The following is a 15,835-nucleotide window of genomic DNA, read 5'->3' as shown; positions in this document are numbered from 1 at the left end:
AGGTGTGCTCAAATTTGGGGAAAGCTGATGAAAAGCTTGGTTCAAATCATCTCAATAGAAAAGCTCTTCCAAAATCCACCTTATGAACGAATCTTTATAATGAAATTGAAACCTAGTGCCAGAAAAAATAAAATCATATAATAACAAACTAAAATAGAAAAATGAGAAAAGAAATATTGACTTGTAGTTTTCCTTACTGGTGTCTTTGTGTAGTTTTGGTATTAGAGTGACTGGCTTTGTGAAAGGACAGTGTTACTTCTGCTTCTCTTCTCTGGAAGAGATTGTAGAGAATTGTCATTTCTTCCTTAAATGTTTGATAGAATAAAGTAGTGAAATCATCTGGGACTGGTGCTTTCTATTTTGGAATGTTATTAACTATTCATGCAATTTATTTATTAGAATAGATTTATGTAGATTATCAATTTCTGTTTGTATGAGTTTTGGTAGATTGAATCTTTCAAGGAATTTTGTCTAAGTTATCGGATTTGTGGGGTTTAGCATTGTTAATAATGGTGCACAGAATTAGCAGCGATGGGCCCTCCTTTATTTCTGGCGTTGGTAATTTGTCTTCTCTTCTTTTTTCTTGGTTATCTTTGCTAGAGATTTATTAATTTCATTGATCCATTCAAAGAAACAGCTTTTGGTTTCATTGATTTTCTCTGTCATTTTTCTACTTTCAATTGAATTGATTTCTGCTCTAATTTTTATTATATTTCTTTTGCTTGCTTAATTTGTTCTTTGCTAATTTTCTAAGATGAAAGCTTAGATTATTGATTTTAGATCTTAATCAATACATGCATCTTAGTGCTGTAAATTTCCCTATACACACTGCTTTTGCTACATCCCGTCAATTTTGGCAAGTTGTATTTTCATTTTCACATGGTTCTTCAGGTAGTCACTCCTGTGTCTTCAGTTTACTTGATGTGCAACTTTTCAAAAAGTCTCTGTGACTGGAACAGGTAGGACTAAACAAGTAAGTGTAAAGGATGTCATATTTCCTTATCTTTCTAAATTATATTTAATCTTGTCTAAGCTCATAGCCTTCCTGGCTGATGAGAAATTCCATTTGGACCATGGTTGGGGTGCTTTTCCCCATAGTCTCACACACAAGTATCAGAAATCCTATACAGGGTAGATTACTTTGGTACCTGTTGATGTTGTCCTTGTTGACCTCGTCCAACTTTGAATTGATCCCTGGAAAGTGAAAACTCAGCATGGACATCTTACCTCAGGGTTTTCAAGGCTGTGGTTCTCAGTATCTTCCAGTCCTCATCTCAGCCATCCAGTTAGAGATCTTTCACTTCTCTTGGAGGTGGTTCTTTATTAGAGCTGGTTCAATACTCATAGAACCTATGAGAGTCATCCCACCCCCAGGCTCTGGGAAAGTTCTCCAAACGTCTTTCCAATTCTAAACGCATTGACCTCTGCCTCCATCCTTCGAAATGATCCAGTATAATTCTTTCAACAAGAGATTGCAAACAAAAGCCTATGCAAGAGTTATTTTTATTTAGAAGTAGATAACTTCAGCTTTTGTCCCAGAAAGTGAACATAAAATATGATTACTGTCTTAAAATGGGAAAGAAAATGAAAAAGCAGTAGGAGAAGGAACAAAGCACACATGAATACCTGGATAAATTATCCTTTCACCTACACATTTCTACAGTTACTGCAAAACACTCACGTATGAACTCAAATTGGGGAACGTAACAAGCTTCTGCTGCGGGCTGGGTGCTTCTCATGCTGAATGAGATCTGGGGAAAGTGATGTCTGGAGACAACTTTTAAGAATGTGAACTCCTTACTGACAAGACAGTATGATGCGGTGGTTAAAAGAATAGAGTCTGAGCTGAGCCTATCAGGGTTCAAATCCGAGCTTTACATTTACCATCTGTGGGACCTGGAGCACATTGACCTCTGGGCAGTAGCGTTGTCTTCTCTGCCTCATTGGACTGTTATGAATAAGAAATGAATTGTCATTTGCTATATAAGCTGAGACAGATCTAAAAGCTGCTTCTGTTTAGGTCTTATTAGGTGTAAAGATCTCTAATTACTCAGCTTTGTGTGTTTGGTGCTCTTTAAAAAACTTGGGAACCCTTTAATGTTTTAAAACATCAACCAATATTTTATTGGTTTCAAAGTCATGGGTGGTTACTAGCAGTGGCTACCAGTGGCCACCAGCATCAGTCACTGGAGTTGGCACCTGCGTGTGTATAGAGACACACGTATGGGACTTGGGAATAGGGTGTATGGGTCATTATGAAAGTTGTGAGATACACAAAAATCAAGAAACATAAAATCCATGTGGTTGGAGACAAATGAAGCCCTCGCTGCAACACCAGTAAGTTAAGCAAGTTGAAACTTGCAGGTTGAATCAGAAAGGATTGTATTTTTTGGAAGTGAAATAATGAACCATAACAGAGTCTGTCTCAAAACTTTCATAGTGACCCACATAGTATATCGATTCCACCTTGTAAAAGGAGCAGAAAAGCAGGTGTGCAAATTTCTGCAAAATTGAGGGATTCGCATCAAATCTTCATCGTATAGCTGTGCGCCTGCCACCCCAAGGATTTCCCCTGACGCTAGGTGTCCCAGGATGGCAATGCCAACTCTTTGTCTCCTCATCTTTCATTACCAGGAAGGCTCTGTTCCTCAGTGAATTTCCTCTCCATTCATTTTCAAATGACTTTTCTGATATGAGTATTGTTGAATATGCACAAGAAAGAGCAAGATAGCGGGCGAGGTGTGTGTATGGACAGATTTGCATAAGTATAAATACAATATACGTGCCCATATTTAAACGATATAATGATAATATTGTGTTGCCATCTCAGAGTGAAAGCTAATTAATTCAGCTATTGAGATGGTAATGATTTCTTTTGCAGTTAGCACCAGAGTGAAAAAAAAAAACCCTTCAGAATTGTTCTATGCGCTCTTCCTTTGACTCATCTTGGAATAGGCGTTTTATTCTGTTAACTATTGAGCTGTCTGTCAGCATCTATGACAGCTTTAAAGGGAATCATTCCTGGGAGGGGATAAAGACCTGGGAAGGCGGATTCACGTGGGCTGAATTGGTCACTGAGGTCGTGATTTGGTTCCAGGAAAAAAAAAAAAATTCTCCTTTGGCTTGTAGTCTCTTTTAAAATGCACGCTTTGGTATTTGCACTCTCAGTATCAACTCTGATCTGAAGCACAAAGTCTTTTTTTAGACTTTATTTGGTTGGATTTGACATTTAGGAAAACGTTAGGATCTTTCCTATTGAAATTTACACCAGCTGACAAATTCACAAGCCAGTCTGTGACATTGTTGACCTTGGTATCTCTAACTTTTCCTTCAGCCTCTGTTTCATATTTAATTATTACCAAGACCTGATGTTCTGTTTCCTCCCCTCTATTCTCTCCCAGGCCCGTTCAGGCATGGATCACCTCTCAGCTGTGTCATGGTAATAATTCCTTAGGTCTGGTTTCCTATCTCCCTGTTCTCCCTTTCTTCCCTTGCTCTAAGGATTCTTCTTCCCTACACATGGGTTAGGTCAGACCCCTCTCTGTCAAAACCTTTAACAGCATCTGTCTTTCCGCATGGTAAAGACTCAGCTTCTTGCTTGGCATTCAGAGGCATTTAAACGCATTTTGTTCCTGCTACAACCCCCTTACTCATCACCCATGAATCCTGCCACACTCTACCCTCCCACCTAGATGGATTATCCTTCCCTCCCTTGCAGCTTCCAAAGCTCATTTCCGAGAACGTCTCTCCTCCTGCATGATCCATGTTTCAAAAACCCTACTTATTCTCTAAGGCCCAGACTGAAGTCTGCGTCCCTGATTTCCCCCTACTCAGAATTAATCAGGATCACTCACTCCCAGCCCATAAAGTACCATTTCCTCGGGACACCTGACTTCTAGCTGTCGGGACGGTGTCATACATGTATTATACTTACCTTACTACAATCTTTTGCCTTCTGCTGGAAAATTGTCATGATAAACACACCAATCTCAATGCCTGCCTCTTAAATTGTGGCACAACCTTCACGAGCATATGGTGTGTCCCAGAAATAATCACCTTCATGCTGACATTCCAACAATTTATTACTTATGTAGCTACCCTGTTATTCACATATTATGCTGTGAATTTACTTCTTTGTCTTCCCACCAAGTTGGAAGCTCTGAAGACAAGGGATGTCTTATTCGTCTTCTTATCTCCCTGGTCAGGGACTACAGCTCTCAGATAGTAGGTACTTAATATTAAGTTATTCTACTCTCTTGTGACCAAAGTGAGGCAACTGTAACATAGTGGTTAAGACTATACGATTTAGTGCATGACTGCCTGGCTCTGAAACTTCCTAGCTCACTCATTAACTATGCGATCATGGTTGACTGTCTTAACCTCTGTACCTTATTTTCTTCATCTACAATGTGGGGATGTATAATAATATCCTCATCTTAAAATTAATAAGATGACCAAGTGGGAGTAAAGAGGTTAAAACAATAGCTATTAAGTGCTTAATAAACGTTAGATAGTGTCCCAACACTCTGTGAAAATAGGAAAGAACTCTTGTCTTGGTTTTGATAGAGGCATGAAGACACTAGGTGCTACATTCCAAAGTGAACTCATCTTGCAGAAATTTCACAGTGGATAGTCAGGAACCAGTTAAATAGCTCACCTATTCTGAGGATCCCTTGTAAGGGATTTTGGAGACTGTGACTAGGGAGCTATGTGCATCTTATACCTGAATTATAAAGAGGGTGTCAGAGGAGGGAATGTGTGCCCTGCAGGCCACCACTGGAGTATATAGCACCTTTTTTAGAATTAGAAAAGAGTGTCTCCTCTTGCTCAAATCTATACACTAAGGAGGTCCTGTTGCTGCAGGCCCAGTGAAGGGGTCTTCATGAAATCACTTGAAGACACTGATACGTATTCCATGGAGCCAAGGGACATGAGGACTGGTGTCCAGCTTTCACCTGAGAAGCTGAAAGGCAGGAGGTAGGGCCAACTGCTCGTGATAAGTGGGAGACATTTCTCTGCTCCACGGAGATTGTTGGACCAGAGAAAACCATCACAGGGTTATCGTAGGTCCATGCCAAGTAGGCCACATGGAGGACCTCAGTGTGAGAATCAAGAAGTAAATTGACAAATTTCTAGATGCTGAAGAAGGGGATGCAAGCCATGGGCCCGAAGAGAGCTGTCTTTGCTCTCATCAGGGAAGTGCAGTTCCCCAGTGATAGGAAGAAGTCTCTAAAGAACCCATCCTAGGGAGAAAGAGTCAACTTTGAAAACTCGCTCAGTATAGGCCAATTTATAACAATACCAGGCAAATAAGTACATTCTCGTCATTTCTTCTCTTGCTTACCCCAGTCCTCTCTCTATTCAACACTGGCCCCTTGACTCTGAAAGTGTCAGCAGCTATGGTTTTCCAGATGGAGGAGAAAGAGGAAAGTGGTGGAGAGGAAAAGCAGAGCCGAGCCAGCCTCATCCCTTCCGGACTTGAGCATCTTACCTGCCACAGTGCAGCCGGGCTGCGCCTTCTCAGGGGGAGGTGTTTGCGTTTAGGTCAAGGTTGGCGTTTCATTATCATGGCAGGCTCGCATATGAAGTACTGAATTGAAACCTTGAATGCGACTTTCTCCCTCCATACCTGCTAAACAGCAGTGCACTTCCCAAGATTAGCTTCATGCTCTTTTCCTATCCTGACCTTTCATCCCAAACCGACCGGCTCTGCGTCTGCTCTGCTCCAGCACAGAAGCCACGCGACGCTCCATTTCAGTGTTTAGTTGTTTGCATATCTTTGTCCTCAGCCGGCCCATAAACTGAAGGAGGGCAGGGATGAGTTGCCCACCTTCCTACAGCAGGACCTAGCCACCCCCGGCACATAAGTTTCCTTCAGTCAAAATGTATGAAAGTCATTTATCTTAAAAAGCAAGTTTAGATTTTCCTACAAGAGCCTATAATTCAAACTTGTCTTTATTTTTTGAGAGATAAATTAAAACCACCCGCTTTCTCAACACTACAGTATAATTGAAGGTACGCTTTGTGAGCCGTCTGCTCAAGGATCGCTGGGATGCTGACCAGCAGTTCATGAGAGAATGCTCTGGCGTCTCATGAGAGATGCGGTAAGAGGCCTTTTCATACTTTCCAGTGTTTCTTCCACAGGTTTCTTCAGGAGAAGCATTACCAAGAACGCCGTGTACAAGTGTAAAAACGGGGGCAACTGCGTGATGGATATGTACATGCGGAGGAAGTGCCAAGAGTGTCGACTAAGGAAATGCAAAGAGATGGGGATGTTGGCTGAATGTATGTATACAGGTATCCACTTCAAGCAATTACATTCCACTAAGAGTCTCTTAAGAAGGCAGATGTCAGGTAACGCTCATGTCCTGAGAACGGTACTTCACATGTGAAAGAGGGAATCTCCTAAGCCGTCTAAGTTCTTGAAAAGGGTAACGAACCACCGAAATTGTCCAACCTGTCAGATAAAGAGCATTGTATTCTCCTGAAGGCAATGGCTGCTTCGTTGGTGTTCTTTGTTGTAACGAATTATATACATGGAATGAGATGGTATTAACATAACAGTTTAAATAACAAGCTTTAATGAGATGCGAGGAATAACAGTCTAAAGTCCTCTAAATTCAATTTTAACATACTGATTTGTTCCTTAATTAGCATATACATTTACAGTTGTGGGAAAAATAAGAAAGCTTTAGAAGGTACATCACTGCCTCTGAATTACCTAAATAGAGTTTTAAACCCAGTCATTTTATTAAGAATCCATCTTCTCTGAGCACAGCTTCGAACCAATTTGTATAGGTTTACACCGGAAATTAACTACTCCCAGTTTTAATATAATTTTGTCCTCGGATCTGATAAAGAGGCACTGTATTAACTGCCAGCTTTGTGAGGGACTGTAATCGCCATCCAAAGTTGGAAGGCATGCTAGTCTATCACATAATTAATTTTTCATTCTGCAAATTTTACAGACCACTCAGATTCTGAGATATGTCCTGTTCCTCCTCAAAACACAAATAGACAAACAAATGTCACCAAGGGGATGATAACATTCAGGGAGGGAATGCCGCATGGAATAAGAGCCTCAGGAAGGTGACTCCAGTTCTATTGTTTCCAGACTGTACAGGCAACTGGGACAGACCCAGGGAAATAATGCACACGGCGGGGAGAAAAACAGTCCTGTGTAAATAATCCAGCTCTGGGTGGATGAAAGTTTTATAGCGGCTGATTGCAATCTCATCTTAGCATCCATGAAACAAAAGCCTGCATCAGGGGCTGCTGCTGGAATCGAGTCTTGCAATGGAAACACCTTGACACTGAGTGGATCGTGTTGCTCATCATTTAAATATGAACTTGTTCCAAATGCAGCTCCAAGGACATTTTGCATGAGTCTCCCTAGAAGAGTCTAGAATATTATTTATGAACATAAACTTGTCTAGTAACAGGTGTAGATCTTTCACAATCCTACAAAATACATTCTCCGTACAAAGAAATTCTCGGAACTTTGTTTTATTAACATTGAGAGAAGAAGGAAGTTCAATGGGAACGTGGAAGCCATTGTTTTTTAGGGCTCTGTTTAAGTGTAAATTAATTCTGATATTGTATGATTCCCCCCAAAGAAATTTTCAAAGTCACCTTGCATTCTTTTCAACTTTAATTATATTCTCAATAATTTGTACCATTCTGAGAAGTAACAGGATTCAAAATTTTTCCCTAATGGATGTTTGTATTTGTTTTACTCGACAAGTCTATGTGTGTTTAATGTGAAATCGAATGTGCTTCTTACGGTGCAGTATGTGAACATGGTTGAAAATTATATCAATGCTGTGTTTTGAAACACAGCTTTCAAGGTTCCCTTAGACCAGGAATACAGGAGAGTGTCATTGACCTTGATGTTGGCTGAATACTCTGCATTTGTACAAAGATTTTGCATCACAAATTCTTTATATGTATAAAGCCCATTTAAAAAAAAGATATGATTATATTTAATCTACGCAAATATCTGTGAGATAGATATTACTCCCATTTTCGAAATGAGGAAACTGAGACTCACAGAGGTTAAATGTCTTGTTTAAGGTCAAGTCTTAAACCTTAGCTTTTAAAATGCCGGAAAGTCCTTAGTCCTGTGCCAAATTGCATAGATCTTCTCAGCTGAGTGCACTTCAGCTATTTTATGATCGCACACCCAAAAGTACTTTCGGTAATTGGTGAAGTCTCTATGCTTATTTTTTTTCTTTTTAGGCTTGTTAACTGAAATTCAGTGTAAATCTAAACGACTGAGAAAAAATGTGAAGCAGCATGCAGATCAGACGATGAATGAAGACAGTGAAGGTCGCGACTTGAGACAAGTGACCTCGACCACCAAGTCATGCAGGGTAATAACATGCAATAGTGTCAACCACAGCAGAAAGGAGCCGAGCGTCCAGGTGCACAGAGATCTGGCTGGAAGGCTCTCCAAGTAGAGCCATGGCCACAGCAGAACTTCCGGTCCAAGAGTGCATTAATATGGATTCTTTCTTTTCTTCCTAATCAAGAGAGTAATATATGCTTTGGTGTAAAAAATGCAAATAATAGCAGTGCATAAAGTAAAAAGTCTAAAGTTTCCCCTCTACTTGATTCCATTCTATTCCTACTACCTAGTGGTTGTCAGTATGAATGATTTTGTGTATAAGATACATTTTTTTCCCACTGAGTTTTGATGATTATTCTTTTTTTCCCCAAGAAAGGCTCAAGATGGGAAGAATGTGGTCTCCACAGAGGCTGCCGATTATTCCTTATCACAACCAATACAACAGGATGAATACCCATTTGCAGACCAATAGAGAAAAGCCCTTCGCACTGAGGTCACAAATTTCTCAAGAAATCCTTTGAGCAACTTAGTTCAAAATAGGGAAAAATATCCTGGCTGATTAGACAAGCATATTATGATAAAACATAGGACATTTGGTGGATTTTTTTTAATGGACAATGTGCCCTTTTATTTTTTAATTTTACCTTTTAATTTTTTATTTGTATGTATTCACAGGGTACACATGCAACTTTGCTACATTGATGTATTGCATTGTGGTGAAGTCAGGGCCTTCGGGGCATCCATCACCTGAGTAATACACATGGTACCCACCATCATCTTTCCCACTCTCAGACTCCCACCCCTCTGAATTTCTGCTGTCCCTCATTCTACATTCTGATTCCATGTGCACGTTATTTAGCTTGAACTTGTAAGTGAGAACATGAGGTATTTGTCTTTCTGTGTATGAGTTCTTTGACTTAAGACAATGGCCTCTAGTTCCATCTGTGTTGCTGCAAAATACATGATTTCATTCCTTTTTAAGGTTGAATAGCATTCTTTTGTGTGTGTACATTTTATTTATTCATCCAGTCTTCTGTTGATGGACAACTTAGGTCAATTTCATATCTTTGCTATTATAAATGGTGCTTGATAAACATATGAGAGAAGGTACCTTTTTTTTTGGCATTGATTTCTTTTCCTTTGAGTAGATACCCAGTACTGGGATTGCTGGGTAGTGTGGTAGATCTATTTTTAGTTTCTTGAGAAATCTCCATAATATTTTTCACGGAGTTGCACTAATTTACATTCTCATCAACTGTAAGACTTCTCTGTTCTCTGCATCCTCACCAACACCTGTTATTTTTTGTCTTTTTAATAATGGCTGTTGTAATTGGTATAAGATGATATTTTACTGTGGTTTTAATTTGTATTTCTCTAATGGTAAGTGATGTTGAACAACTTTTTGGCCATTTGTTTATCTTCTTTTGAAAAATGTCCTTAGTCCACTTCTTAAGGAGTTATTTGGAGTTTTGTTTTTGTTGAGGTCCTTATAATTTTAGGATATTGGTCCTCTTCCTGATATGTAGTTTTCTATTTCTCGGGTTGCCTATTCATTCTGTTGATTATTTCATTTGCTGTGCAAAAGTCTTTTAGTTTTCTTTAAATCCCACTTGTCTATTTTTGGTTTTGTTGTCTGTGTTTTTGAGGTCTTTGGTCATGAATTCTCTACCTAGGCCAATGTCCAGAAGAGTTTTCCCTAGATTTTCATCTAGTATTTTTGTAGGTTCAGGTCTTAAATTCGAGTCTTTCATCCATCTTGGGGTGATTTTTGTGTATTATGGGAGCTAGGAGTCCAAGTTATTCTTCTGCATATGGCAGAATCCATTTTTCTAGCACTATTTATTGAAAAGGGTATCTTTTCCCCAGTATATGTTCTTGTCTACTTATTCGAAGATTGGTTGGCTGTTAAGTATGTGACTTTATTTCTGGGAGTCCATTCTGTATCATTGATCTATGTGTTCATTTTTTTATATCAATATGATGCTGTTTTATTTATTACAGCCTTGTATTATAATTTGAAGTCAGGCAATGTGATGTCTACAGCTTTGTTTATTTTGCTGAAGATCATTTTTTGTGGAGTGGGGTTCTATGAACTTTAGAATTGTTCCCCCCACCCAATTCTTCAAAAAATGATGTTAGTATTGCATCAAACCTGCAGATTGCTTTGGCGAGTGTGGTCATTTTAATAATGTTAATTCTAATCCACAAGCATGGGATTTTTTTCATCTGTTTGTGTCATCTACAATTTCTTTCATTAGTGTTTGGTAGTTTTCCTTGTAGAGATATTTTACTTCCTTCATTAAATATATTCTTAGGGTTTAATTTTATGTAGCTATAATAAATGTGACTGCCTTACTAATTTGATTTTTAGCCAGATCATTATTGATATATAGAAATACTACTGATTTTGTATCCTGAAACTTTTGGTAGAATTTTAATTTGCCATTAGCTGAAAAACCAAAAAGCCACAATTATCAAGCCACACCCTTCTCAATATTCCTTGTACTATTGATAAAAATTTTATCCACATTTAGTTTTTCTAATATATCATTTTATATAATTTCAGAAAAAATAATTTTATATAAAAGTATTATTTTGCCACAGTACTTTATCAGTAACATTTTGGTATAAGGAGGCAGAGTTGATATAATTGTTCTCACTTTTTTTTTTTTTTTTTTTTTCAATTTTTGGCAGAGGCAGGGTTTGAACCTGCCACCTCTGGTATATGGGGTCAGCACCCTACTCCTTTGAGCCACAGGCTCTGCCAAATTGTTCTCACTTTTCAAAAGACACTGTTACAAGGGAAGGAGAAATTTCCGGTCTGAATTGTCCAGATTGTGGACTGAACAACAAAGTTTTCTTTAAAGGGCTAGATGTTGTAGACTTTGGCCACACAGTATCTATCACAACTACTCAACTCTGCCATCTTAATCCAAAAGCAACATAGACAATACATAAGCAAAAGAGTGTGTCTGTGTTCTAATAAAACGTTATTTATAAAGCCAGAAAGATTTGGTCTATGGGCCACACTGTAAGAGTATTCATGTGAATCATTACATTCAACATGAATATAATATTCATGGTGTTCACACTATGTTGGCATATTTCATTAGTCATGATTCAACTTTCACTGACCTTATTATGAAGGGCTCAATATGCTTCATATTTGACTATTATTTATTCCTAAAAAAATACATGAAAGGAATATTTTGTTACCTCTGTTTTATGAATAGAAAATGAGTAACTTGGGACAAATTTAGTGAAACATAATATGACTTGCCTAAAGAGCTAAAGAAAGAGATTAAACACTATAGTAGAGCTTATAGTTTCTGTTTATTTAGGGATTATTTTTCTTAATGATTTCTGTTATAGTTCACCCCAGGTAAATGCACATATAGAAGGAATGCCTTATAACCACCCTCCCTAACACCTTTTATTTTCTTGCCAGTGTAGGAGAAAACTGAACTCACCCCAGATCAACAGAATCTTCTACACTATATTATGGATTCATATAACAAACAGAGGATGCCTCAGGAAATAACAAACAAAATCGTATGTATAATATCTGAAAATATATGGATTTAAAATTAATACTTTCTTGAGTTTTTATTCTTTTGCAGGTGGAATTTATATGTAAATATGTTACTTTGAAATGATTAAAACTGAGAATTTAAGTTATATTATACATTTAAACTCTTACCAGGATTAAACAATTAAAGAGTAAGAAGGCAATGGTAATTGCTTTCCAAAGATCTGAGAAGTATGTGCTGGGTCTTTACATTTTATTTTCTAAATATGTTTTTTCTTTAGCCTAATGACTTTATATTGATTTATAATTTTCTGTCTGCTTACTAATCATTTGCTTTTTTCTTAAAATTTAGTTAAAAGAAGAATTCAGTGCAGAAGAAAATTTTCTCATTTTAACTGAAATGGCTACAAGTCATGTACAGATCCTCGTTGAATTCACCAAAAGACTGCCAGGTATTTTTTTAATTTAAAAGTTAATATTGAGAGTTTATAGATTATATTAATAATTTTACATGAAGTGTTTTGTTCAATTCTCAAAACATTTCTGTGAGATCAGATTTATTATCCATATTATTAATACTATTACCCAGTATTTTGCCTTATAAGAATTTAGTTATTTCTCTGCTGTATTCTGAACTACTCCTGTGACATTGAGAGAGGTAAGTCTGGTTATTGTAAAGTGAATGGCACCGCTGATTTAAATTAATGTGTCTGACTACTATAGACATGAGATTTTAGAGCCAAAAAGGATTTTTAAAATCAGCTATAATTCTTCCAAATCAATAGATCAACAAATTGGGACTTTGGCAAGTGATCATTCAACCATTTATTCATTCACTAAGTCATTGCTATTGCTTGCCATTCACTTCAAGGAGAGTGATCGAAGGGCATTGTTATACTTGCTGTTAATTTCAAGGAGAGTGGTTATAGGGTATTATGAACACACACACACACACACACTAGTTTTGTTTCATTGGAGAGGAATTAGTTGCTAACTGTGTCTGGGGGAAAAGGGAGACTTCAGAGAGGATCATATTTGAGTTAAGTCTAAGAGTAAAAGAATTTTTCTAGTCAGAAACTTGGAGAAGGGGAATTCTAAGTTGAGAGATATTCTTATGAAAAGATAATGAGGCATGAAGAATAGGGTTTTTAGAAATGGGAGAGAAAATTCAGTATGACTATTACATAATGTCCATGGTGGGTTCCTTGAATGGACAATAAGGTAAGTTGGCACCAGAATGATAATGGCCTAAATAAAGAATTTAATCATGTATCCTGGATTATGAAGAGATTTGGGTGGCTTAGAGAGATAAATAAAATTTTTGTTATAAAGGCTTTATCAGGTTTGCATAAGATGTATTTGAATAGGGAGGACTGGAGGTAGGGAATATCAGTCAGTATACTACTGCATTTAGAACAGTAGTAAGAGAGCTTAAAGTAAAGAAATAGCAGTGAGAAAAAAATGAGGAGAGATACAAAAATTGATAGAGCTGGATGAATACTTGCTTGTGTGAGACAAGGGAGAAAGATTTATCTGTAGTTTTTTGATGGGTCCAGCATAAAACAGGAGTGCAGGAGTCTTATTTCTCAGTCTCAAATTCTTTCTGCTATTGTATCAATGCTATCTAAGTCAATAGGTTTAAGGTGTTTCAGTGTTTTTAAAAAGTATTAGTACAGTAAAATCTCATGGTCAAGGAGAGTATAATAAATACCTAGGATAGCAGTATAACCCTGTGATATTAAATTACAGAAGGGAACTTCTGACATAAGATTTTAATTAGACATGTTAATTTCCCTTCTGTCATTATTTTATTAAATGTGTCACGAATAGACATAAGCCTACATGAGATTCATAAAATGTGTGGAGAAAGTTCTTGCTATCGTCGAAACATTAATATCCTCTCATTTCTTTATTAACAACGAAAGAAGAACTTAATTCACTATATTCTAATTAAGTTGAGGCAATCTCACTCAAAACCAAAATTATGCAAGAGTAAAGTCTGTGGGGAGAAGAACTGGAGGAGGGAAACATATATTTTTGGTTATTTTTTTGTGGGAGCAGATTTTGCAGTTCAAGTGGTCAGTTGGTTTTGAGCCAAGAAGTAATTGAGGACAAATAAAAATCATATTCATGAGAAAGTAGCTTATCTGAAAGCATTAGCAATATCTTAACATCTCTTCTTTCCCAATGACGATTGCATTGCTCCCGAGGAAAGCAGTGCAATGAACATGTATGCGGTGAGGAGAGCAGAAGGAAAAATTTAAAAATACAGAAGGAAATAAAAGGCAGCAAAAACCCTGGAGAAGGAAGAAAAATTATTTAGCAATCACTATAGAGATAACTTTATTAATGAATAGTAGTAATAGGGATATAATAGGAATACTGGAAGGCCATTGGTGAAAAATGAAATTGAGTCACTCCATGCAGTAGTTCATTAAGCATAGTGTATGCCAGGCACTGTCCAGGGTGCTGGAGACCCAGAGGGAAGAAGGCGTGGCTGCTGCCCTCAGAGAAGCTCAGAGTCTCAAGAATAATGACTCTGAATCTTTAGCATTGCATGCTTCTCTAGTCTCTCATTGTTGTTTAATCCTTCCCTAAGCCATTTAGACCCTAATGGTATTATTTTTTTTCTCTATTTTTATATTAGTTTTGTGTGTGTGTACCAGCATGCAAATGAGCTTTTTGTTTTGTTTCCCATTCATTCATTCAATTATTCAACAAATAACTTTGGGTACCTATTATATGCTAGACGCTGGGGATACAGAAGTAAACAAAACAATGTTTCTGACATCTTGGGCCAGTTTACCCTCAGTAGAGGTGGCAGACTGTTGACACATAATCAAATAAATCTATAATGTCATGTCAGGTAGTGCTAAGTTCTATGAACAAAAATAAAGCAGGGAGAGACCAGTGAGGGCTGGGAGTGTTCTTTTAGGATAGGTAATTCTGGAGCAGAGAAAGACCTGATTGCAGTGAGGGAGTGGGACATGGCAACGTCTGAGAAGAGCATCCATCCCAGGGGCAAAACTGGGCTTGTGTATACACAGCAGAGCCAGTGGCTGGAGCACAAAGAGTGTGGGGAATGAGGTCAGGGAGGCTGTTGGGAACTGCATCATACAAGTCTGGATAAGCACATTGGATTTTCAGGGCAATGTTATATTTTTTTGGCTTGGCCATTCTTTCCATATTTTTCTGGTTTCCCCCACCCTGCATGGTGCAGTCTGAGGTTCAGAGCAGATACCACAATATGATTTTAATTGGCTTTTGAGAGAAATGCTACCCATTGTCTAGATTGACTGAAGACTCATGAATCAGCCAAATATTCTAGATGCACGTAATGTTTTGTCTGGCTTGTGGGTGTTTCCATTCTGTGAAGTTGGCCCTTTCATGGCAGGTGTGACTAGAATGAAGGCTCATAGTATATCTGCCTACATCTGGCTTCTAAGGGTTGCTGCATCTGAATCAGTCTGTCTCTGCCATAAATATATATATCTGGCAAGGACTTGACATCTCCCTTTGCCTAACTCATTCAATAAATCCTACTCAGTGAAGATAAAAGTTGGCTTCTATTTTGGGGAGTACAATAGTTATTGACTCCACTGGACTACCCAACTGTAAAACAATTACAAAACCACTTTGTGGAAATATTTTATCAGTGGTGATGATGATGAGGATGATGAAATCTTGTTCTACATATATAAAGTGAAAAATTGTTATACAAGTCCAATTCCTTGATACTGGTTTGATTATCATATTTATTCAGGCTTTCAGACTTTAGACCATGAAGATCAGATTGCTTTGCTGAAAGGGTCTGCAGTTGAAGCTATGTTCCTCCGTTCAGCCGAGATTTTTAATAAGAAACTTCCAGCTGGACATGTTGACTTGCTAGAAGAGAGAATTCGAAAGAGTGGTAAGTTTTGGTTCGTGATAAAAGAGTTTGTTTCTGCAAGTAAAACAGG

The 15,835-nt window shown here is 37.8% G+C and overlaps 1 protein-coding gene across 6 annotated transcripts in view; it reads left to right on the top strand.

Moving 5' to 3' along the window:
• NR1H4 (nuclear receptor subfamily 1 group H member 4) overlaps positions 1-15,835 on the top strand; it is a 75,568-nt gene that overhangs the window by 45,703 nt on the left and 14,030 nt on the right. For 4 of the 6 annotated variants that reach the window (XM_003783315.3, XM_012801243.2, XM_023509189.1 and 1 more), the window contains 5 exons: positions 6,145-6,297; positions 8,239-8,372; positions 11,801-11,899; positions 12,229-12,328; positions 15,640-15,786. In XM_003783315.3, coding sequence (XP_003783363.1) covers positions 6,145-6,297; positions 8,239-8,372; positions 11,801-11,899; positions 12,229-12,328; positions 15,640-15,786 — 633 coding nt within the window. The remainder of the gene's footprint in view (positions 1-6,144; positions 6,298-8,238; positions 8,373-11,800; positions 11,900-12,228; positions 12,329-15,639; positions 15,787-15,835) is intronic. The other 2 variants (XM_012801244.2, XM_012801242.2) reach the window with 1 other exon arrangement.

The sequence above is a fragment of the Otolemur garnettii genome, unplaced genomic scaffold (genome assembly GCF_000181295.1).
Source record: "Otolemur garnettii isolate 467f Iridium unplaced genomic scaffold, OtoGar3 scaffold00007, whole genome shotgun sequence".
Taxonomy (NCBI): Eukaryota; Metazoa; Chordata; class Mammalia; order Primates; family Galagidae; genus Otolemur; species Otolemur garnettii.
Note: the sequence above shows the minus strand (reverse complement) of the source record. Positions and strands in the feature narration are given on the sequence as shown.